The sequence below is a fragment of the Geospiza fortis genome, unplaced genomic scaffold (assembly GCF_000277835.1).
Source record: "Geospiza fortis unplaced genomic scaffold, GeoFor_1.0 scaffold112, whole genome shotgun sequence".
Taxonomy (NCBI): Eukaryota; Metazoa; Chordata; class Aves; order Passeriformes; family Thraupidae; genus Geospiza; species Geospiza fortis.
Genome location: NW_005054298.1, coordinates 22,768,637 through 22,793,581, shown reverse-complemented (window position 1 = coordinate 22,793,581; position 24,945 = coordinate 22,768,637). Strand labels below are relative to the sequence as shown.

At 44.3% G+C, this 24,945-nt stretch overlaps 2 protein-coding genes across 2 annotated transcripts in view; one reads left to right on the top strand and one right to left on the bottom strand.

The window, feature by feature from the left end:
• Window positions 1-9,813: 9,813 nt before the first annotated feature.
• Window positions 9,814-24,490, bottom strand: LOC102039850 (cytochrome P450 20A1). The gene is made up of 12 exons (XM_031058643.1): window positions 24,425-24,490; window positions 24,174-24,340; window positions 19,175-19,320; window positions 18,360-18,527; window positions 17,598-17,676; window positions 15,856-15,971; window positions 15,387-15,441; window positions 13,873-13,993; window positions 12,922-13,033; window positions 12,249-12,313; window positions 10,342-10,431; window positions 9,814-10,171 (listed from the first exon to the last, which is right to left on the bottom strand). Exons 3-12 carry the CDS (start codon window positions 19,301-19,303, stop codon window positions 10,021-10,023), a joined length of 1,086 nt encoding a protein of 361 aa, XP_030914503.1. The 5' UTR covers window positions 19,304-19,320; window positions 24,174-24,340; window positions 24,425-24,490; the 3' UTR covers window positions 9,814-10,020.
• Window positions 23,622-24,945, top strand: part of LOC102031698 (alpha-aspartyl dipeptidase-like) — an 8,592-nt gene continuing 7,268 nt past the window's right edge. Inside the window, exon 1 of the mRNA XM_014307691.2 lies at window positions 23,622-23,721. Coding sequence (XP_014163166.2) covers window positions 23,622-23,721 — 100 coding nt within the window. The remainder of the gene's footprint in view (window positions 23,722-24,945) is intronic.

Genomic DNA, 24,945 nt, shown 5'->3' with positions numbered 1-24,945 from the left:
AACCTCTCTGCTTATGAGAAACTGCTGCTGGGTAAAAGGCTGGCTGCACAAAGGTAGGAGAGTAGCTTCCATCTCATGGAAGTGTTTGCCCAAAATTGCTATTTTAGAACTATCTAGTGTACAGCTGACATCTGATACCTCACAGCACCTCCAGAGAGGAGCAGGACATGCTGCAGAGATTCAGACCATCTGTCTGAGGGCATGTCTTATTCCAAATGCCAAGCTTATTTCTAGTTTTCTGCTGAACTTTCTTTCAACAGAGCACTGTGTGAGGACAGAGCCAGTACAAGGGGAGGTACGCTCCCAGGAAGGAAGAGGTCAGGCCAAATAGGAAAAATTATCTAACATTTCAGACATTAAAAGAAAACAAGCAACAAATGGTCTCAAAGAGAAGCCAGCACAAAGCATCGCTGCTCATCAGTTTCCTTCCAAGAGATCAAATGACAAGCATTCAAGGAACAGGGGAGAAAAGAACAGCTCTAATTTGTTTTTCCTGCTGGTTATTCCTTCTCTAAGATGCTAACCCAGACCAACTGCCAGTCCTTTTCCACTCTGTCCTGACCCTGTGGCATCCCCCAGGTAAGGTCTAATATGGTCACTGAGCCACTGAATGGTAGTTAATGCTCCACTACAGCACATACAAAAATTCATCCTCTCTGAACTATTGATTCTGGCTCATTATTACTGACCTACTGATGCTTTTTTTCACATTTTCAAGTTTGGTCTGCAGCAGCTGCAACAGTCGGAACCCTTCTTTGAGGTCTTTGCTTCTTCCTGAAATTAAAGTTCAGATTTTTAGGTACTTGCATAACTCCAGGAACTTGCCCCTTGGAGCTTTTCTAATCCTGTTCTGTTTGTAATCCTGCTTTTACCACATAAACAATTTTAAAATATTTTATGACCTTGCATATTCTTTGGAGCCACCAAACCCAATGTGTGATGTTTCTGTAACTAGCATAACTCCCTTGCATAGGAAGGGAATAATTAATCACACCTTTGAAGTCATTCTATCACACATCTGGACAAGTAATACCCTTTCTCAAGGCTGTGAAGGCAGCTTCTCCTTGCATAGCTTCTCTTCACTATTACAATCTGCATCTCCCTCCTTCTCCCAACTGCTCTGTCCTCCTGCTTGGTGAACATACAGGAGCATTTCAGCCCTTTCTCTCACCCACAGCTAATTTTGACAGTATGGCAACAAGACAAATCTCAGTGATGCAGGAGGTGGAGGCTGATGGCTCCCCATGGGCACAGTTGTTTCACCCACCTGAGTCTGAATCCAGTTTGACAGAAATATTTATGCACAGAAGGCAGCCAGGCCTCCCCACACATCTCCTCGGAGAGGGAGCTTAAAGGCCTTATTTATTGCAAAGGCAAAAGCATCTCTGAATGACACACGTGAGCTTTTAGCAGGAAGGAGTTAAGAACCTAAGCTGTACCCATCCTGCTGTAAACTAGTCAAAGTTACAATCTCTGCACCCTGGAGTATATGACAGGACCCAAATGATCGACTGCCACACATCAGTATGCAAGGTTTGATCTGTCTCATACAGGTATAAGGATCTTTTTCCATCTTGATCTATTTAGGATTGAGCTTTCCAGAAAACATAATGGAGGATTCACACCCCTGAATTCAAATGCAGCAGGGTAGTTTAACCTATTTTGCAGATGCCAGCCTTAGCTAACAAGATTCCAGTGGGTTAGGGCTGAGCTGGGTGTGCAGCTGGGCTGTACAGCAGCTTAGGACATTGGTTTAAGAGCTCCTCTCAGACTACTGCTTCCCCAGCCAGGAATGGGATTGCTGCAGGGGACATCCCTAGGGTGAGAGCAGAGGGGAATGGCTGGAAGGCCACAGGTTGATCACTCTTCCCCTAATGGGAGTCCAGGGTATTATTGATGGATAAATAAAGCTGAGCTCTGGTAATCAAAGTAAACATACAAGTCTGTGCAGATGCCTGGGCTCACACAGAGATTTATTTGAATCAGGAACACCAAGGCAATTCATCCTCTCTTAACAGCCTCATTCCCTGCTCTGTGTGCTCACTACCCATGGGGCTCAGCTATGCAATCATTCCCCTCCTTCCCTCTCTGTGCTTTCCTGCAGCATGTAGTGGCTAAATATAACCTGACAGCTTACTTTCTCTGGTCCAGAGCCTCAACATGCATGCACTGCTTCTCTGTGCCAGAAGCTCTATTTTACAAGTCAAACCATAGTCTCCCTCCCAGCTCATCTTGTATGAAAAACGAGCATATCTTCACATCCTCTCTCTTTCTATATCCAGTACTGTTATTGGAATGGGCTCACACAGCAACTGCAGTAGCACATCCCCTAAAAATCTACCAGCCTCAGAGCCACACAACCAAGAGTTAATTTCTGCAAATGCCAGCTAGCCCTTAGCTCTAATCAGTTCATCCACTTACACTAGTTCCAGTTTTGGCTTAATTCTAAGTCTATTTGAAGCCATCACACATGCATAACTTCATTAGATAGTGAAGTTCTCACATCCAAGTGGTACCTCACTACATTTCCACACTTTTCTGCCCCATGAACTTCATAAGAAGCCATATTCCTCTACTGTGCACTCGCTGGAATGTCATTGAAACCTGTTTCCTAGATGTATTTCCTGACCTATGGCAAACCAAATCTCAAGGCCAAATCTCTTAATTTTATTAATTCCAGAAAAATCTGATCCTTGTCAGTGTATGTGACACCTCCAGCGAAAGAGATTGTTTTTCTGAATCAAGTTGTGCTCCTTGATTCAGAAGCCCAGAGCTCATCAGAATGCTGTTGTTTAGGTATGTACATCATGAGGATAAAGGGATTATTTCAGGGCACAGACTGGCTATCATCTCTAATATGTAGGAAGAGAAGCAGAAGAGCAAACAGATACAGCTGGTGTGCTTTTGCTTCTCTGTTGCCAATCTGATATTTCAAGCTGGTTTCATACAAAGGAAAAGGAATGGAGAAATCCTTATCTTAAAAAAGTGCCTGGGAGCTCAGTGAATTCAGCAGCTCTTAGGATAAAATACCCACAGTACATTCCCCCTGGCTGCCTCCTCAGGAACCAGCAGTTTTTCTCACAGCTTTCCATTAACCACTTTTATTATCTGAATGTCTGCCCACATGAGTAATTGAGTGAGTCACATCAGCAAAAGACTTGAGGAGTTTTATGAGGAGACTATACTGTAAAATTTTTTGAAATCACAGTTTCATTTACAGAATGAGGATTTTTAGCTCTGATGACAATTTCAAGACCAGTGCAGCAGTAATGGGAGAAAGAAACACAGAGGTGATAAGGATTTCCAGTTCTTGAAGGTAATTGAGAAAATGTGATTGCTCAGCTCAGTTTGCCACTCAGGAACAGTACAGCTATAAAATGCATAAAGGCTAATGCATGATGTATGTTTGCAGTATTTTCATCTTTACCATGTAAAAAACACCATCAAGCTTCCTCAAGCAAAAAAGACATTAGCTGTGAACTACTGGGTATATACAGCAACAGGCTCTACCTACTTAGCACTGCTGGAATATGAAACCAGAGGCCAGGCAACTTCCATATAATTTTCTTTTCCTTTGCACTATGGCAATACTAGACTTACAAAGCATCTAGGTATTTAAATAGTCAAGTAGGTGCTTGACTGTTTGGGAGTATTCAAAATCCAAACATCTAAGCAGATCCAAAAATTTGGGTTTCAACAACTGAAAGCCACAACTAGAATTTCAGTGCAGCTGTGCCAGACCAATATACTGGATGCTCAATGGTATTCAATGCAATTGTACAGCATAAATAATAGTGACACAAAGGACTGTAGAACCAGGCCATGGCTGAGGTTAATTTAGAGCATTCTGTTAACAAGCAATCAATCTGCTCCTTCCTTTTAGAACAGTACATCAAATCCAGGTGCAGGGTCTGTCAAATTCAGTATGAATTCTGCACAGCAGAAGAACAAAGTGCTCTCTCTGCTCCCAAATACCTTGCTTATCAATGAATGTGGGATGGCTGCAACCATTGGTTTCCCATGATGTGCAATGGTGTATTCTTGCAGGCATCCCTGTCAGCTCCTGTTGACTCACATAGCTCACTCCCTTCCTCCCAAAACACCTACTGCTGGTAGGTTTTATCAATGAAGATGAAGGGAAGTTGACAAGTCCTCTTAGATCTGATTCCTGCTTATTTTGTATCAGGTCTTGGCCAATATGAAACAATGGCTGCCAAGTGCCAATTTCCACACTTTTGACATGTATGAATTATGAATTCATATTATGTTTGAAGTATGAATTTTGCTTTCTTAGACACCCTACCCCTCCCCAAAAAAGATAAATGGCCAAATATGACTTACCTTTTTCTCTTATTATTGCAAGAAATTTCTGTTCCTTTCCGGATTCATGGCCAAGGGAAGTTTGGTCAGGAAAAAAGCTTTAATGGGTGAATCGTCCCTTTGTTTTCTGCATGAGTATTCATTCCTAACCAGCCTCCCCTCCCCAGGCTTTCTGGATACAAAGTACTTTAGGAATCATTTAGTCTATTGCTGACACACAGGCCCTGAGCTAGCAGGGACACAGCACTGCTGGACTATCTTTTTCCATCAGTTAAATTAAGAACTGAATCCAGTTGATGGCTGGGCTCACCAAGCTCTCTTTTAGAGAGGATACTCAGGGCCTTCTGCTATAAAGCTCTGAAGGGGAAAATGATCACTTTATCCTTGCTGCAGTGTCTGAGTCACCACTGAATTGGAAGCAACTGTTAAAAAAAAAAGAAGGCCTTTTTTGGTGAGACTTCAAAGTTGGCAGCCAAGCAGGCACAGCATTGGCTGTGCCAGGCTCGTGACAGAGCTGACCCGCTGGATGCCAGCAGGGAGGTGGGAGCAGACCGTGCCAGTGTCCGTGAGTGGCTCTGCACTGCAGTGACTGGAGCAGAGAAGCTTCAGAGCGGGTCAGAGGTGGTCCCAGCACTGATACCCCATATCAAGAGCAAACATTTCCTGTGTAAGTGTCACTGGAGCATCACTTGTCTACCTACAGGGATGTTTCACTGTCATCAAAGTAACCAAGACACCAGGGACATCTTTTACCTGGTTTCTCTGCCCTTTCAGTTCTGCATCCTCTCCTCTTTGGCCAAAGCAAAAGGCCTCAGCCACCTCATCACTACTACTATCACTTAACTGTACATCAATTAAAATTAAGATTTTGTGCCAAGTTACACTAGTTTTAATGTAAGATCCTGCAAGATTTGTCCTTGTGACTTTTAACTGGTCTAGCATTGATTTATTTGAACTACTTTTTCCATTAAAGAGATGATCAAGAGCTTGTGCCAAAGATGTTGGAGCAGATATAGAACTATGACTGATGCTTCCTGCCTCTTGGAAGCAAGGCTTTCTTTACAGGAGCATTAAGATCACAGAACTCACACATACTTCATTTATCTTGGGAGCAGGCTCCTCTGTAAAAGAAACTGGAATGACCTGAAAAGTAGGGGGAAAAATTCTTTCCACTCTAGCCCTCCCCCAAATCTTTTTGTGGGAAACACAACTGTGTTTTTGATGCTAAAATTCACAGATTTAAAAATACTTCTCCTCAAGGAATGTTGCCATGGAAACCTTTACCGTGTCTCCTTCCCCACCCTCCATATGTGAAGAACATTTTCTTCATCTTTTTTTTCCTGCATGTGGTAGTTCCTCTTCTCTGTCTGCTACCACCAAAACCCTGGCATTGAATTGTAAGAGATGTCAAACAGGCCTTTTGTTTAATTGAAAAGTCATTGCTAATACCCACTCCTGAGGGGCACTACAAAGAGGTGTCAAGATGGGTTCATACTCTCAGGCTCCAAAAAAATGCCTGGAATATATTCTACCAGTTCCTGCTTTGGACAAGTGTAAAGAAGCATCAGCAGCTGCCATGGTCATTAAAACAGTTTCACTTCCTGGGAGCATAACCCACAAGTGATGAAGATTTTCCTTTATGCTTTCCTGAAGGTACTGCTCTACCCCATTCCTTTTGCCCCAAAGCCAGAAGAGGATCTGGGCACAAAAAGGAAGTCAATAATTGACTACATAGGTGAGAGAGAGTTCTCCTAAATTGGACTGCCAACAAGCCCAAATTCATGTAACTGCACAGCTATTGGGGGAGCTGGCACAACAGCTGCCCAAGGGACTTCTAATCAGCAAACATCCACCCTGCACAATAACCAACATTTCATTTTGCAGCAAGTAGGACAGAAATTGCCAAGACCATCCTTTCCATGTTACAACTGAAAATAAAACATGCAGCTCTAAACTCTGTGGTGTGTGCCACACCCACTGCCAGCAAGTCCTTAACTGCTGGGAACAGAAGGATATTATTATTATTGATAGGATATTTATTTGCAATGGTGCTTCTATATGTAGCTCATGTTAATTAAAATGTAGAGGTACCAGCATTCATGGATATTCTGGAGGTAATGGGAGGCTAGATCAGTAAATTGTCTCCTCTGCTCTAAGTTGTTAACAACTGCCTCACCAGTTGCCACCAGGACAAGGGGCAAAAGTAAAAGGCTTTGACAGCCATAAAGAGCATTAGCAATGGCCTGGCTGCTCCCAGCAGCTGTGCTGGCTGCCTGCTCCTGAGGGCAGCAGGTTGCATAGGCACAGACATAGACTGGCCTCTTACCTTTCCTGAGTTTGCAGCTCTCAGTAGAAACCTGTCCTACAGTAAGAGCCTAAGGAATGAAATGACAGCTTTTCTGTGTGCTTTTCAAAACCATCCTGTCAAATTTGTAAAGCAGCTTGCTGGTGTAGAGCAGGAATATGAAGCATAAAAAGCAACGACTCCCTATATTATAGTAACCTCCCCCTCTTGGCTTTCTTCCTAGACTAAGACTTTTTTTTCCGCAGGTTGCAATGCTTGCCCATATCCCCATGTAAGAGGCAGAAGGCCTCTCTGGACTTTATGCATGTCCTCAGCGTGTGGGTTGAGCAGCACTGACAAGCCCCTGTGCTCTGCTGCCTGGACTCCTGAGATTGGTGACCTGCAGCAGGGCAGGCGCTGCCTTGGCTTCCCCCAGGCTGCCAGGGACAGGGCTGCGGCTGTGACTGCGACCTTGGGCATGGCCAGCACAGACTCCCTGCCTCTGTCCTCTTCTCTTCTCCTCACAAAATCTGCAGGAACACAAGAGTGCAGAGAATTCAAATCCCTGTCAAATGCAGCTGATTTGGCCCAAGGGCTCAGAAGTTAGTTCTTGTAAGGGAAAGGGAAAGATGGCCAGAAGTGGGAAGGATGCACACCCTATGAACACAAGTCTTCCTTAGGAAACCAACCAAACAAGAACCAGTGACAGTGCATGCCAGACAAGTGGTGAGGGCAGAAATGGGAGAAAACTCATTTTCTATCTTCAAATCAAAATAGATTGAAACTTCCTAAGAAAGGTCTATTCCATGAACATTCCCATACTAAAAAAGGAGTTTGCTGCACAAGGATCTCCACAGCTGGGCTGATGAGTGTTGCACTAAACAGGCATAGCTGGGCTGTCTGAAGTGACAGACACACACAGAGCAAGGAATGGAAACCTACAGACTTCAGCAAACAACTTGGCTGTGACCTCAGTGTCACTCCCAGCAGTGCATTACAAATGCCTCAGAGTGCCTTACCCTCCTTTCCCTCCATGCTCAACACATTTCCTTAACTGATGAGTCAGGGTGGTTTCTTTGACAGCAGTTTTGAGCAAATACAAACTGATCACTGGCTCTCTCCAGCACACTGAGCCACATTCCTCTCCTGTATCAGTCATGGACTCCTGAAGCAGGCTTGATCACTGGCTCAGACTGAGCACAGCCTATGGGTACAGGCTAATGGAAAATTCATAACAAATTACATGGAATCACTCCCATTTTTGATTCTTCTTCCCCCCTTCTGGGGAAGGGGCTGTTGCAAGGCAGTTTGATCAGCTCCAGCAAGGCAGAAAAATTACACTTGGGAAGCTTTTCTAGTGTTTGAAAGCTTCACTCCTAAAGCAGATCTTCATCACCCAGTTATATTCCTTGTTCAGTTTCTTGCAGGGACAGTGCTGTCCTACTCTATTTTCCAAAGAAGGCAATAACTTAACCTTTGTTTTGCCTCTGCTGCACATCCAGGGATGTTTTAAAATGAAAATTCTTTACCACGCTGATTTCTCCAGAAAGTTTAGGAAACATCTGCAACCTTCAAGAAAAATAGGCCTTTTTGCATAAGCAGTGAAGCAAAGCCTAACATGAATTGCCATCTGGGGATATGACCAAGCTTTAGTGAAGGTCAGATTAGCAAGAGCTTTCTTGCAGTTCATTATAAAAATCAATCCAAGAGAGACAGGAAGCTGAACTGCACATCTCTCCCTTTTCTGCCCAACATCTCTGTATAATTCTACCCCAACAGGAGCTACACTGGGGGGCATCTGAATCTCTACAGCTCCACCAAAAGCAGAGATGACAGGTTAAACCCAAGAGCAGAATTTTCTTTGTCTGGTGCCCACAGAGGATGGCATCAGCTGTTAAACCCTGTAAGAACTGACAGGATTGCATTCAGGCTGGCACACCTCAGACAAGAGCAAAAACATTTTTAAAAGAGCAGCAGATTTCCTGACCTGGAATGTACATCTGTAGAAAAAAGAACTGCAGTTACCAGTGACCTGAACTCTGTACAAGCAGTAAAAAGTAGCTCTACTGGGAGGCACACACTCTTGGCCTGCTCTGTGGTGCACTGGCAGCTGTGTACAGCCTGAGCAGACACAGCTGCAGGCTGAGAAACCCCTCACCTACCACCACACAGCTGCTGGGTGGGAAGGGGGCTAGGAACTGCAGCTAAGAGAGAAGTCAGGCATATGGAGAAAAGACTTATGAAGATGAGATAAAGAGAAAAAGGTAAGAGAAGAGAGGGAAGCAGCACAACATGAACAGCAAGGCAGATGGCAATTACTCCAATGCCATGATGGGGTAGGAGGTTCCCGCCTTGCAATCCATTCAGTGGGGCTCTGAATGGAGCTGTCCTATGATTGGCAAAAAAAGAAAGGAAGAAGCAGGAAAAAGCATGTGAATATGCAACATTTGACGCTTCTTTGGCGAGCACACATTTTGGAAGAGGAAAAGGATTCTTTGAAAGGCTTTTAAGTTATTAAGTACAACATTAATCTAGAGCCCTGTGAAATCAGCACTCTTCACTACTTGCATGATCAGTCTCATGCTGACCCAGTGCTGAATGAATTGTCAATTTCATTGGATTAGACACTGACCTCAGAATTTTCAGGTTAAAGACTCCCTTTCTTGGGGCTTTGTTCTGTGGTTTTATTTAATTTAATCATATTATTACTGATACTTCTGTTTTCTCAGAAGCCAAATCAATTTTATTCCTCTTGGTTTACTAGCATTTCTAAATCATCCTTTTTTTTGCAACCCCACAGCATGGCAAGATTACACAGCATGAGAACTAGTGGTGCTATTCCCACCCCAGTTTATTTCTCTCTTTCTCACACTCACACATACTTCTCACAGGATATATCTGTTCTTCCTGACAGATATAGCTCAAGGGAGGGAAAGACACTTTGAATAAAAATACCTATATATAGAGAAAGGCTTTGTCCTTGTGTCTCCAAGGTCTTATCTCGCTAGAATTCAGGAAGAATCATTCCACTGGATAACAGGGGCACTCTTACCCACCTCTGGCTGCTACTGGAAAGAGGCTGGGTTAACCAGCCCAGCTAGTCTTTGACTAGCTGACACCCAGTAATTCATCCATACACCACAGCAAGGTTTTATTGCTTCCTTTGCAAAGGTTTGGCCAGAGATCCAAAAGCAAATATGAAAAAGACATATAGATTAAATCTACTTTAATATGACTACTGGTTGAATTAGAGAGAGTATCCAAGATAGGCATAAGGTTAAGAATATGGAAGGTAAAAAAAAATTTCTGGATATAAAATTCCTTAGCTGAGTAAACATGGTGCCAGTATGATTCTCATTAAGACCCTTGCTCAGAACTTCACTGCTGGCACTTTTAACCCCTTGTTTTGCTTGCTCTTAGCTTCTCTTAGACACTGTTATCCAGGCTTCCTCCTTTGGTGAGGTTACCAGTTCATATTTTGCCTCCGTGACTTGTCCTTTCACTGGGTGGAGATACAGTTTCCTTACCAGGACACTCAGCAGAACTGTGGCCACCATATAGGCAAACCTGAGGGAAGAATCAGGAGAAAAAAAATTAAAACCTTGCTATGATGTAAATTTGCCAAAGAACAACAGCCAGCTTGGACAAGTTGTCCCAGCAGTAACACCAAGATGCTGGAAGCACCTTCTCTCCTGTCTGCCACAGAGACTCACTAAGACCTCCTTCCCGATGCTCACCTCAACTCTGGGCACTCCTGGCTTCCTGAGAAACCCAACAAGGAGAGGTTTTTCAAGGCTAATTCCTCATTGAATCTGTCTGGGTCAAACCTATAAAAGATGAAACACATTAGGGTTTTCTGAGCAGGCACAGCATCCTTTCCCCAAAAACATGCACACACACACACAAGTAAAAAACTGGAAATGAAATAGAGACTCTCACTAATTTGTTCTCTCTGGGTCATTCCACACAAATGTATGAAGGCAATTGTGCATCCATTCCATCAATGTTCCCAGCTGGTCAGCTGTGTCCAGTCTTGGTCAAAATACTGACAAACTGAGGTAGTGTGAGACAGGGCTGGAACTAATGTGCAGTACACAGCTGAGCTGATGCTGTTACCTGCCCTCTATTCCTCTCCAGGGCACATGCAATCTCATTTGTCTCTCTCTCTCTGCCTCTCTGAGTCCCTTCCTTTTTCACTTCCAAAAATACTTCCTTTTTCTCCTTGCCCCTCACCGTTCTCTTCAAGCAGCTGGTGTGTGTATGTGTATGTGTATGTGTATGTGTATGTGTATGTGTATGTGTATGTGTATGTGTATGTGTATGTGCTGGGGGAGGGAAGCCAGTGACTCACTGAAGTGAGAAAAGTGGTTTCCAGCTTTAGGATGGTAGAGGCTGTGAGAAAACTATTATCCAGGGCTGGCATGTGTTAAAACAAGGGAAACTAATAAAATAACATTCAATTTAAATATTAACCCCCCTCCAAACACAAAATTTGATGGACGGAAGACGGTTCTTTTAAACCTTTCTGCTAAATACTTCAAAGCCTTCACTTCCCTACTTAAACATCCAAGGTCTGCTTCTAACAAGGTAAAAGGGCATGTGGGTGCTGATCCTTAAGAAAAGCAGCATCAAACTTACATTTCCCCTGAACTAAAGTGAAAATTACAGATTTTGTAATAGGAGAGAAAATGCACCTGCCTAGCAAAAAAGCAGGGAGGGCAAACAGTGTTTTTGTACAGTAGGTGGGTGAAAGGATCACACAGAGCTGGTCTCCTACTTCTGTCATGGAAATCTTCATCTACCTCAAGCTGAATCTCGACCCCAGCCTCCCTGAAACAAGCATACAGTGTTCATAGCAGTCCTCAGTGAAGGTCCCATGGGGTCTCAGCAAAGCTGAACACAGTTATGAACACCTTGGGAGGCAATCCCTGCCAAGGGGCTCGTAGACTGGTGCATCAATGCCTGATCCCTTTCTAGAAAGTGTAGTTGCAGGAGAGGACAAGTGCTGTTCTAAAGGCTTTATTCTTTCTCCTAAATCTCAGCTGTCTGTTCTCTCTCTGTCTAGAATAACTGACCCACATTTTTTGTAGCTCAAGTAAAGTAAATCATATACAGGTTAATATTTGCCACCTGGAGGTCACAAGAAGCTACAGTGATTTTTTTCTTTAACCTCCACTGGCCTAGATCCACTTCACAGACAGACTGAAATACTAAGGCAGCATTCCCCTTCACCCTAAAAACCCACAACTTCAGACTGACATTTCCTCCCTCGCATCTTTGTTTCATGATGATGAGTAGTGATTCCAAAGCCATTCAAGTCACTGTTTCACAGAAAACCTTTAACAGAAGTTACCAGCATTAGCCAGGGAAGCTCTGTGTACATGCACAAAGAAGTTTTTACTAAACCCTAACACATACATGCACACACACAGACTGGAGCATTGGAGGAACCTGACTTTAATTGCCCCATAACCATGCCAGTGGAGACAAACAAACCCAGATCTTCATAAACTGATTTTCTTATACACTCCCTTTCATCTCCAGAATCTGCTTAAGGCAGGCCCTGCAGCACAAAAGGCTGTGCTGCAAGATCTAATTTAACAAAGAAAAGGAATTAGTTGCAATTACAGTTGATTCTACATACTTGTATGGTGATGGCCAAGATGAACTATCCTGCAGCATCACACCAAGAGCATAAAGCACAAGTGTCTGCAAAGAAAATTACAACACGTCAATGAGGAAGGAAACACACAATTAAAGACACCTCTCAACAGCTCTGCTGGATGATGATTCTTCTGTAGACTACTCATATTTAGGTGGATTAAAAAGACAATTATGCACTATTCATCTGCAGATTTTTCATAATCGATGCCCACATGTTAGGATTTTAACTTCTAAGAATCATGCTGCAATTACTGGTGGTTACAGAGGGTGTGACCCCATTTCTCTACGTTTGCTGAGATGTATGTATGTACTACTTTACCCTCTGTAAGGGAAGGTGATATGATGAGTGATATGATGAAGCTGAAACAATGTTCTTTTATGCATAACTAAGTCCATAGGCCCCTTCAAAAGTTTACTCATCCAAGAAGAAAATCTGCTCAGCAAGAGAACGTGAATTTGCAGAGCCTCTCCCACAGAGGAACTGCAGGCAAACTTTGAGCTAAACTGTACTTTCAGATGACAGCGCACCTGCTCAGGTTCAACACTATCAAAAGAAATGGTCTTCCTGCCTCACCCCTGGTCTGGAAGAAGAGGAGACAGCAAATTCCCCTACAGGAAAGGAGAGTGGCCTAGTGCTCCCAGCACTGCCCTACCTCTTTGGGGATTGTGTGTTGGTCGACTCTGCCCTCCAGCTCCTGCAGCTGTGCAGCAATGGGAGTGAGCTTTGCTGTCCGCACTGTCTCACACAGGACCTGCCGACAGTACCTGCAACAGTAACCCCTGGTCAGTGTGAGTCTCACAGAGAAGCTTGTCCACATCCTTGTGGCAGCAAGCAGAGCAGAGTCAGCTGCTTTATTCAGAGGCACTTCTTCTTTTTTCTGGCAAGGAGTCGCAACATCTTTATAAGAAGCATTAAATCTCATAAACAGCCTTTAAAGAAGGTTATTGGAATCCCTCTTCTTTCAGATTTTAAACCAAACTAAATCTGCTAAAATGCATAAACGTATCAGCCCTTTTCCTGTACCTCTCACTCATACAAGAAGAAGCAATAAAACCATACACTTGATGTTCCCTGAAACCCTAACACTAGTCCAAATACAAAATGCACCTGGTTACACCAACATAACAAATGCAGAAAACACAAAGGCACACTGTTGACCAGTCATCATTACTTGCAGCCCTTTGAAAAGAAGACTGGTCCATGCTTTCTCTCTAAATATCTCTATATCCAACCATGAAAATGACTGATTACTTCTACTACTTCTGGTAAACTAGGACAGAAAGCAAACAAAACAGTGAGCAAAAATTTTGGCCCTGGCAGCCAAAGCACTGATTCTGTGTTTTTCCTCTGCTGATGAACCTAAAGGGTTTCCTACAGACAGCCCAAAGTGAGCACCTTGGTCCCTGTGTCTGGAATGCCAGCAGATTCTCTCCATGTTGCAAGTCATCCTGTGGCTTGATCACTTCCAGAAAGAAAAAAGGGAGTTAGCAGCTTTTGGATGCCTTCTCCTGGCCTAGTGCAGGCTAGGCATCAGACCCCACATGGAACACCTGTCCCCACCACATGACACAGCCTTCCTCTGCATTCCTTCTGTAGGACCCACCTGAGCTGCTCCATTTTCTCATGGGTAATTGGTCCCTTCCCCAGAACACGGTCCAGCTCCTTGTAGAGATTCTGCTGAACATCTTCGGAGGTTGTCAGGAAATAGACTGCCCAGGTGCACACTGGGGAAGGAATCAAGACAAGACTGGCCTCAGAAAATTCAATCCTTTACAAATGGCGTTGAGTTTTCTTACTTCCTATATTTCCAACATTACTTTTTGGCCTAAAAAGAAGGTGGCCTCTGTTCACAGCAGGCTGTGCTGATTCTGTACTCAGTGGTAGGAACACAGGCTGAACTCCTTTGTAACAAGAGGCCCTGCAAGATAAAATTCTCTTTCTGATGCTATGAGGAGCTTTGCAGGACACTAAAGCACTCAGCCCCACAGCTCTGGCAAAAGGACCCTACAGCCCAACAAACCCTGGGAAATCACAGCTATTACACCAACCATGCAAATAAAAGGCTGGTTTGTTCAAAGCTTTAGAAAATTCCCTTATCTGGGGGTCTTTCCTAGCACACCTCAGGCAAGTGCTCCCGACAGACGATGCCTGGGGCTCCTGAAGGGTGCTCTCTGCAGATGTTGGCCAGCACTTGTCCCCTACATCTATTTTTTGAGGTACTTGAGATTATCTTCAAATGCAGAGTGAAAAAAAAACCCTGCATAAGAAATAAGTGTGTAGGAGGCAGTTTCCCTAAAGCTACAAGGAAATGTTTCTAGCTCTCAAAAATGTCTATTTCATGAGAACTATCTGGAATCTTGGACTTGATGATCCTTCCAACTCAGAACATTCTGTGATTCTGTGAATCCATGTGGATTCAAGCCCCTTAAAATCACAGACTTCCTGGAGTACCTGGAGAGGATATTCTCTGGAGAGAGAATTACCACAGTTGTCTGATTTACTTCCCATTCTTTAACACCTAGATGCATCTTGGAGGTTTTCTTTGGAGTCCCAGGCCCATTGGCTGAGGTACAAGGCCAGATAATCATCCCTTTTTCATAAGGTATTTTACACACCCTCAGTTTGTATTTTTATTTGTTTGGGTTTTTTTCATAATCTTTGCATAAATCTCAGAGTAGCTTCTTTGAAAGTCCTCCATACATGGAACACACTATCCTCCAGAAATTCAAAGTACCCAGACAGATGCTAGGACTCTTTCTTCCTATGTGCATGAACCTATTTTACAACATGATCATTGTAGCTTATTTATTTTGGTGGTTTTCTTCATCAAATTTAGCATAAATTGTCTGGGGTTAAGAATGCAAGCAAAAAGCAATGGGGAGAAATTCTAAGGTTCACCATAAGTCTGGAAAGGTTGTCAAACACAGCTTAGGTTCAGCTCACTAACTGTGAGGCCGCATCAACAGTCTGATGTAAAAATTAGCTTTTTCTATATGTCTGTAGCTCAGGAGAAAGAATGATTAATACAATTTTTTGTTAGCCTAGGTTAAGTCTCATGTCATCACACACAGCAGCTGAGTGCAAGGATGGGAAGCTACCTACAGTTACTGTACTTACAGTTAGCAGTGATTACACATCCTGCCAAAGAGAAAATCATTGTATCTTCCAGAATCTAGGAAAGAAAATCTACTTCAGGGAATGAAGTTCATAAGACTGTAAAGAGAATAAAGAAGTAGCACACTCTCTACTCAAGCACATTAAACCCCTTTAGTGCAGAGAGCAGGAAATACATCTAGAAGACATAAACTGAACTCTCTGTTGAACTTCCACTGAATTGCACGAGACATGCTTAACATTAACATACTTCTGGTTTATAAAAATAGCTATGAAGCAGTGGCAAGGAAATCTACCAAAGTCTAATGCAATCAAACACTGCAGGAGTGGAAAAAACGAAGCAGAAGCCCTGCTTGGGTAAAAAAATCTAAGCTAAGATGCAAGAACTTATATTAATCAAAGGCTACAATGGAATGAATTGTCCATCTGGCAAAACTCCATGACTGTGTAAGGAGGTAACAGCTGCACAGACCTGCTGGTCACTCAGGCTCCCCTGCAGCAAGGTGTCTATAAAGACATGCCTGTTGAATGATCTGCCTCGGCGCTCCTTTGTAACCTTCTTTAAGATGGATTCCATCTCCACCAGAGCTTTGGAAGAAAAAAGAAATGTTTATTTTAAAATCTGGTCATCCTGGTGTTGCAGAGAAGCAAATTCATCTTCCCAAGCAGATTTTCAGACCAGCTGTCCCTGCTGGGCTCACTTACAGAAGCAGCCTCTGTTACATGTTACTGTCAATTTGGAAGGCAGTATCCCCAGTTTAGCTGAAAATGCAGGAAGCAAATAACAGAGGCTGCCTATAAAAAGCCATCCTTACAGGTATAACCAAGGTGTGTACTCTGTGAGCTGAAATCACACAAGGGGAAGACAAGTAATGCTGTCAAACCATCAGAGAACGCGTTCTCATCAGCCCCCACGAACACAGGTATGAGCCACGTAACTCTGGCTACACGAGCTGCAGAGTTACAATTCCTGCAGCACCAGGACTGATGGAGCCCCTTTGGCCAGGGGTTCTACAGGCAGGGTGCAGGGGGATGGCGCTGTGCTAAAGAGTGCAGACACAGAGAGAGGAATGGGGAGAAACGTGGGTGGGGAGAAACGTGGGAGGGTTTTGGCATAGAGTCCACACATCTGAAGGTGTGAGTGCCTAACTCCTGTGGGAACCAGGGGCAGTTAGAGACCTAGACATCACTGCCTGTCTGGCTTAAATGACCTACTGAGGACTATCCAAGAAACATGGAGTAGAATTTGGGTCTGGAACTCCATTTATCAAGGCCCAGTTCAGGTCCTTTCTCTCAGAATTACCTGCCTTCCTCCTCTCTGTGCAGGAAGGCCAGCAACACTCAAACACCAAGGCTCACTATCTGAAGTTTGTGAAATTTTGTCCTCATGCATCATCATACTACAACTCAGGAAGAGTGACCATGGGAGGAACCCATTTCAATGGGGCAGAAGTTGTCCTCAGGTTCTGAAACCCGCAGAACCAGAAGCATAAGGAAGGAACACTGGGTTTGGAGGATTTACAAGCAAAACTTTAGTTCCAGATACAATCTGCTTTAGTTTAGCATCTTATCAATCAATACTGAAATGGTTTAATTATTAACAAAAAAGATAAGACAACCTAAAATTAACTTACTATAAAATATATTAGAAACAAAAGTACTGCTGTAACAGACCTAAATCATGTTAACTTGCAAGAGCACATCAGAGGCTATCTGATGGTGTATCCACCAAAGCAGCACCTCTGTACTTGTGTCTTCCAGCCTGTGAGTGACTGTCTGGCAGTACAGGCCCCAGATGGTGCATCATTTGAATGCCCATATGGGCCAAATCCAGGGGCTCCATCTGTCTCCACCTAGCACAGTGCTTGCCTCCAAGAGAGGTCAAAAGCGGACACTAGGGAACAGAACAGTAAGGGAGGAAGCACATCCTGATTCTTCCCTTCTATCACTCTCCAGATTGGACAGACCCTGGAACTAGACCTGGAACTAGAGTTCTAGTCCTACAACTTCTCACATAAAGAAAGGCAGCCTGCCACTCAACTCCACAACGATTTAATCTGACAGTAAGTACAATGCATCTGGTAGCTTATGGCATGATGAGCAACTCTGAAGAGAAGCCAAAACAACTGGGCAAATGAAGTGCGTTCACATGCTAGCTAACTCCTAAGTATTAATCAGAGTGGGAAGAAAACAGTAATTTTGCAAGAAACCTACCATCTTCATAGTGCTTCTTCCTAGTCATGTTTTTGTCAAGAGATCCATCCAAGAAACCTTTTCCAATCTCTGACCAGATCTGGAAGAAGGAGAGAGAGAACAGCACCATCACTTACCACAGGCTTAGACTGCTGGGACTATTCTATTCTTCCCTATTCAGGAAAATGGAAACACCAAATAAAATCAGGACTTCCTGACAATATGGAACTGGTTTCTTTAGGACACCACATCCCATTTCAGACACTACATCTATGATAGCTGGAATTAAGCTGAAATTAAACAACTGTAATTAAAACTGTAGGAAAAAAGCTATGGGAATCTTAAATGGGAGATGGAACTGTTCCTTTCCCACCCTATCACCAGCATGTTTAGCATCCCCACATGTGGATACAGGTGAGATCTCCTCAGATTTTCCTTTCTCCACAATGTCACAGAGCCTTCAGAAGATCTTCAAAAGGGAGAAATTCCACTGGCAGTTCCAACAGAGTTTAACTGACTTAGGTACCAAAGACCTCCCAACTGCCATTGGATCTGGGTTCCTGATCCCCGTGGATCCTTTAGAAACCCCTCAGACTAATGACAGCAGGATCAGCAGTAGGATCTTTCTAACAGTTTCAGCTTGGGACAAGTGAGACAGACCCCTCAAGCTCATACTTTAAAGTCTCAGCAGTAGCTTGCACTCAACTGTACACAGGTACAAGCTCTGTGTTTTCAGCTTGGAAAGACTGGATAGGAGATTTCCTGGCTCTGCAGGACACTTACTGCATCGTGGTGCCTGCGGAATCGGATGACTTCCCGGTCATCTTCGAAGCTGCTGCCCATAGCTGTCTGTGTGACAGACTTCATGGCAAAGCCCAGCATGTGCTGGCAGAGTGGCACATGTTGTGCCTCGGGGAGAGACAGCCATTTGGCCAGCAGCTCTTCTGACAGCTTGAGAGGGAATGAACCATTAGTTAGCAGTAACACCAGCAGTCTATTTACCAAACACACCCTGGACACATTCCCACCCACTTCCTTAGGCAGAGCACACTTTCATGGCTATGAAATAATGCTAAACTCCTTCCAGGTTGCTTCCATTGTTAAACAGTAATATTTCAGCCTCCAATCTTCTGCTTCTTTCAAGGCTCTCCCCTAACAAGGCAGCTCTACCCTCCTCTCTTGTTCCCTCTGTCACAAAAGAAACCTTAAACCCTTTAACACAGACAGCTCCAGAATAGGAAACAGATCATATTCTGGCTGCTGGACTAAATCAAAATCACCTCTTGGTGGCCCCAAAAGCTGGTTCCTCGCTCCATCCTCCTGTCCAGGGAAATATATCTAGAATCTAGGTGCTCCAGTATCTTTAACTGCATCTGGTATCTTTGCATAAAGATTAAGCAAGCTCAGCCCTTCCCTCAACCCACCAGAGCTAAGAGAACACAAATATTCACACCATGAAAGGCAGAGGCTGTTTGCTATCTCAGACGCTTATAGCCCCAGCACTAATTTGAATGCAGGTCCTTTATCCTAGTGATCATTCTCACTAAACCTTCCCCTGTGAGCCACACAGGGCTTCTCTGCTGTACAAAGACAGTTACCTTCTGGATGAGAGCAACATTACTTTGCAAGGACTTGGTCACACCGTTCTCATACAGTTTTCTCCTCAAGTGGCTCTCTCCTGTATCCCCATTCAGGCTGGACTGGTACCTCAAGAGGGATTTCAGCATTGTCTCAAAGGGATCCACTGAAAGCAGAGGAAAAGCCATTCAAAAGTCACACTACACAGGACTGATTAAAACAGCAGCCTCTTTAGTTAGATACTGCTACTTCTGGGCAGTGAGCAAGGTTGTGGCTCCTTCCCCTACAACAGCCTCTTTGGGGTGTCAAGTTTCTCTTGCTCAGTGTGGGCTGCTACCTCACAAAGTCTTTTTCTTGGGGCTGATTGCCATCCTGTGATCAGCTCCTCATGCAGAGTTTGCCTGCTGACTCTACCAAGTAATTCTTTAGTAAAAATGCCTTCAGAGCTTGTTCCCTGTTTGCCAGTTCCCAACTGGTTGTGCCATCGACTTGGTGACAAGAGTGAGTGTGGCATGGTCTTTCCCCTTCTCTTCCAGCCTGACCTGCAAGCCCTTTAGCACATTCCCTTCACATGTGGTGTGGCCCTGAATGTGGCTATGCACGCAGGACATAGCAGCTCATGACAGACACAGCCAAAGGCTGCTCCCAACACTCCTTCCCTTGCATCACAGACCCAGCAAGGTCTGTTTGATACCCTACTGCTCCTGCATGATTTCTCTTTTGGGCACTGAGTTCCATCTTGAGGAGCTCTTCCCAAACTAGCACCTACCTGTCTGCCAGGGCTGCCTCCAGCACAGAAGCTCTGAAGTTCCTACAGAAAACCATACCCCACTAAGCTACAGAATGCTTTCTACTGCTAATCACCTTCTTTCTATCTTCGATCCTTCCACACTGACACTTGCATGAACTGGACAAAAACCACGTCACTTCCCAATCCATGACTCATTTCAGTTAGATTTTTAACTCTGAATTCCACCACCAAGGACCTCTATTTAATAAATCTGCTGAAGGATATTAGGTGTCAATGCAAAACTGTGCAATACAGCATGGCATATGTTTTTCCCTTTCTGTAAACCTTTTAGTGTGTCTTGTGGAACTGCCAGCGTCTTTAAGGAGCTATTTGGAAGCAGCAATCAGGGTTTTCAAGAAGGATATTGTCACTGTTTATCACAGTCTGTTATTTCTCCCAGATGGAGAGTGAAACCTCTGAGGCATCAGAAAACATCAAGGCTGGGCTAGACACATATGACTTTACCAGCTGTGGATGTATCTAGGATTCCCCACAGAGACTGGGGCCTCATTATGCTACCAGGCAAACTTACAAGACGAGAAAATTCCCACCTGCAGAAGACTTACTACCTAAAGACATAAAAGCAGCTAACGAGGCCAGAGGCATGAATATGGTAATCTTTCCCAAATGTTTTTCTCTCACATCTTTTCCCTTCCAATGTTTTTAAGCTCTGCATCTCACCCTCTTTCCAACTTTGAATGACAAGGAGCCCGAGCATGTGTCTTTTGGCAGAGCAGATGGTACCTGCGGCTCTCCACGTGGCGCAGGCTGTTATGTGCCTCTAGCTGCTGCTGACAGCACAATACTGGGCAGCCAGGAAGACACATGGCTGGTGGCAAAGCCCACACAGAAAATCCGGCAAGCAGAGGCATCCAGAGAGGCTGGAGGATGCTTAGAAGCAACGCCTGCTGAAACTGCAAAGTTTTCCTGCTGCATACGAAAGGAAACTGCTGGATTGGCCATGGGCTCTGGCTGTTTTTCTCCCAATGTTCCTAAACTAAACTGGCAATCCCCACACCACTGATACACACTGTTGTGCACTCAGGGCTGCAGAGCCCAGGCTGCCCTTTTGCTGAGGGTTGGCTCTGCCTCCTAATGTTTGGGAAAGGGCTATTTCTGCACAGCTGTGGGAGGCTAGTGACTCCACAAGGCATAAACTGCCTCTGGAGACAGCTCTGTTCTGCTCTGAAGTCTTGCACAGACTTCATCCTTCAGCCTTGTCTTAGAAACATCTCCAAGGTTACATTTTCACCCCTCCTAGTGACATATATCAAAATTTTGCCTGTTCTTTTCACTTACATGGAAATCTCCCCATCCCAAAAACCTCAGAGTGCTGTCCTGGACACCACTGCAAATAAATATAGAGAAAAGATCTAACTGAGATCGAGCACAACTGAATGTCAGAAATAAAAAGGACCTTTGGACCTGCAGAGTAAAATGCTCACAGAACAGCAGTGAAGTCCTGCTCAGACATGCCAGGACCCATCTCCAGCATGTAGTGTGCTTCAGGTTCACTGCCCCAACCCAAAAAGCAACATCAGCTCAGGAGAATTTTCCAAGTTGGTCTCTGAACCCCCTGCTCCTGGCAATCCTGAATTAGTCCACCCTCTTCACATCCACACTGTTTGTAGGCCTGAACTGCTTCCCCAGAGCCACTCAGGGGAATCACCAGTACCAGCTGCAAAGTTTTACTTCCTTTGAATTCCCCTTACAAATTAATCTCAACCAAGCTTTAAGAGGCCATGAAAACATACCAATTTCAAACACTGCTTGAAGCCTAAGGAAAAAGAGTCTCCTAGCATTGGAAATGTTTATAACTATGAATCCAATTAGTCCAGCTTCAAGGCTTTGATGAGAAATGCATTATCTGCATCTCTCTCTCTCTCTCTCTCTAAGTTTGGCCATACCTGTGACACACATGGGAGATGACAGGAACCTTTGTCTAGAGCCAAATCCTGTATTTCAGCCTTGGAAACCAAATGTCAGGTATCCATGAAGATGGATGGTGGCCTCAGGCACTCCAGCTGACTGAGGAACAGTCACATGGAATGGGTTTTCAAGTGGGGCTGAAGAGTCAGGAGTTGGATATAATGCAGTCCACTGTGGGCTGTCTCCTGTCCCACAGCACTGTGTGCACAGCAGAGGTATGGGCAAGACCTCATCTCCAATAAAACTTCAGCCTGCCCAGAGCCAGCTTGTGGCTGAGACCCACTACAACCCCTGTTCCCACTCACCAAGAAAAGGTACAGAAAGGGCTTTGCTACAGCTACTCAGCTCAGTTTATACCTCAATGCTTCAGGAAACATAACCTGTAAGATTCCTCACCCCTAATAAAGTTTGAGCACTTCTGGCAAGTATCAGTGCTAAAAGTATCAGTGATACAACTAATATTGCTGCTCTTCCAGCTCTGAGGTTGTAAGAACCCTCCTTCTCAAGCCTGTTGCCTTTATGAGGCTTCCTTCAGAAGCTCTTTCTTCATCTGGGCTCAACACACTTTCCCTGGCTTCTCCTGCACAGCAGCCTTTCCACTCCTCTGAGAGCACTGGCAGCCTTTATTTGCACTTGCTTTATTCAAAATCATGCCTGACTATAGAGGTCAGAGCCACACACAGGACTCCAGGTCTGACTCATTCTCATTTTGTGCAGAAGTCCTCCTTTTACAGAAAATCCATGACTCAATATATCCTTTTTTTTCCATGGCCATGTCATCCCACAGGCAATTCATGCAGCCCACTTTTTCTCCTCCTGCTCCTGTTCCTGCTATCCCAGCCCTCAGGGATATCTATCTCACTCTGCTGCCCTGTGCCAACAAAGGGTTCCAGAATAATGCCAGCAGGGTAGGACACTAACATAAGATGGAGTTTTTCATGTCCCCAACACTGCATTTCACTTTTCCAAGACAATCTAGCCTTGAGCCCCCTTTCAAATACCAGTCCAGTATTTATCAGTATCCAAGCAAATTCTGAACTGAATCCCTGACATAAACACAGTTTTATCACTTTATTTGTCTAAAAATCTAATTATCAAAGTATGACATGCATTTCCCATTTATCCCCCATGCTTAAAAAAACATGTTTAGCCTAGCAGGGTACTAGGCTAGTCTGTAGCTGCCTGGGTCATCTAATTTCCTGCACTTAAGTCCAGGCACTGTATTTCTCTTTCTCCAACACTCAGATCCTCCAAATTTCAGAACATTTATGAGAACTTGCCTGTGCAGGGGCCTGTCACCACTTCTCTGAGTTTTGAGAAAGTGACTGTCTGCTTAATTTCTTCCAAACACACTTGAGAGCATTCAGATCTTTCAGGGTGGTTTTCCACCTTCTGGAGTGTCATCGTTATTCACTGTGTCTTGCTGATCCTTGTTAACTCCCACTCTTTTCCCAGATTGTCACCATTTCTTTTTCTGATTCTGTCAGGCAACTGTACATGAAGTTTACCCCTCATGACCCCAGCATAAAGTGAGCTGAGCTATCTGTCTGTGCCTAAAGACAGCCTACAGGATCAGGTCAGAGGTGTGCACCCAGCACCTCTGTCAACCTCCTAAGGTAAAACTGGGAAAGCAAGAGATTGAACCCAAGCACCAACTGAGTTAATTTATCAAGTGTGATAACCTTAGGAAGCAAAATGCCCACCTAAGAGGCTTAGGCCATAAATTAAAATACTCCCCTATGACTAAGATGGTCAACTCAGCTACCAGCATCAACATTCACTTCCAAGACTGGAAGTTCATCAAAGGTTTTCACTACAAAATTCTACACATCAAAAGAAACATGAAAGGTAAAGCACTTCTCCAAATAATAGTCTGAAAAACCTCCATGCTGAACCATACAAGGCAGTTATCACAAACTAGCAGAGCTGTTTTTGGACTTAATTTAGCAAATTACCTCCTAAACTGTATTTCAAACTGCTTTTAAAATGTATGCCAAGTGGCTACAGGATGTTCACCTTGCTCTATCAAGTGACTAATGAGCATGATGCTTTTCCTGATCCTTTGCCTGCAAAGAGATGGTAAAAGACACAAGCATACTAATTTCTTGATGGCCACTGGATAGCAGTAACCCTTGGTCAGTGATACTCAAGTGCAGTAAGCAGGACCAAAGTCATACCTGAACCACCATGTCAGCTACAAAGTCTCATTTTCTCTCAGTGTAGAATGAAACCCCAACTTCCTTTGATGCCCAGTGAGGCCAGAACAAATGGACTCAAAAGACAGTGTAATAGACACTTACACAACCGGTTGGGGTTAACATGCTGTTTCAGGAGATCGATGGAGCCGAGGCTGACAACAAGACGCCTTCCAAACCAGAAGGAAACCAGTGGCCCATATTTCTCATGAAGGTTCACAAGAAACTCATGTAAGCTGCTGCTGGCAATGATATCTGGCAGGTTGCCATCCCTGAGAAACACAGAGGATATCTGGTCATGAATAGCATCCTCTGCCAATGCTGAACTTCATCAATGTGAGACACAAACCACTTACTTTTCATCAGTTGGAGCCAGCCCAGGGATACCTGATGCTTGCCTAGATGCCTAGAGTAAAAGGAAATGCATCAATCTGCATGAACTTCAGATTTTATACAGGTCCCATATCTTTCCAGCAGGAGAAATGAATTTTCCACACCAATACTACTACACTACTTACAAACATGAAACAGGAGCTGGATATGCTACACCTGCAGGCTTTAAACCTGCTAAGCCGATAAACCTCAACTGTGTGCCTGGTGCCACCGGCTAAACCAGGATTATTCATCTGGTTAGATCAAAGATGTCTGCGTAAAGATTTATAGGGTCAAGTTTGCAATGTAGGCTATCACACACTGATTTGCCCTGGAGGCCTGCAAAAATGCAAGGCGAGCAGAGGATCCCGCCTTTGGAAAGCGGGATTCACTCCCGGAGCCCGTAAAGCAGGAGGAGCGCCGGGGCTGCGCTGTCCCGGGAACGCCCTGCCCGCAGCTTCTCCCGCAGGCCTCTGCCACGTCCCGTCCGGCCCCGGGCCGCGGG

Bases quoted from the DNA above. Each gene is read 5' to 3' on its own strand.
- LOC102039850 (XM_031058643.1), bottom strand. From the start codon at position 19,303: ATGCTGAAATCCCTCTTGAGGTACCAGTCCAGCCTGAATGGGGATACA. The intron at 15,442-15,855 runs GTCTGTGCAGCT...TTTCTTTCCTAG, and splicing joins GGAGCCTGAGTGACCAGCAG to ATTCTGGAAGATACAATGAT. The intron at 12,314-12,921 runs GTAGGGCAGTGC...TTTTCTTTGCAG, and splicing joins AACACACAATCCCCAAAGAG to ACACTTGTGCTTTATGCTCT.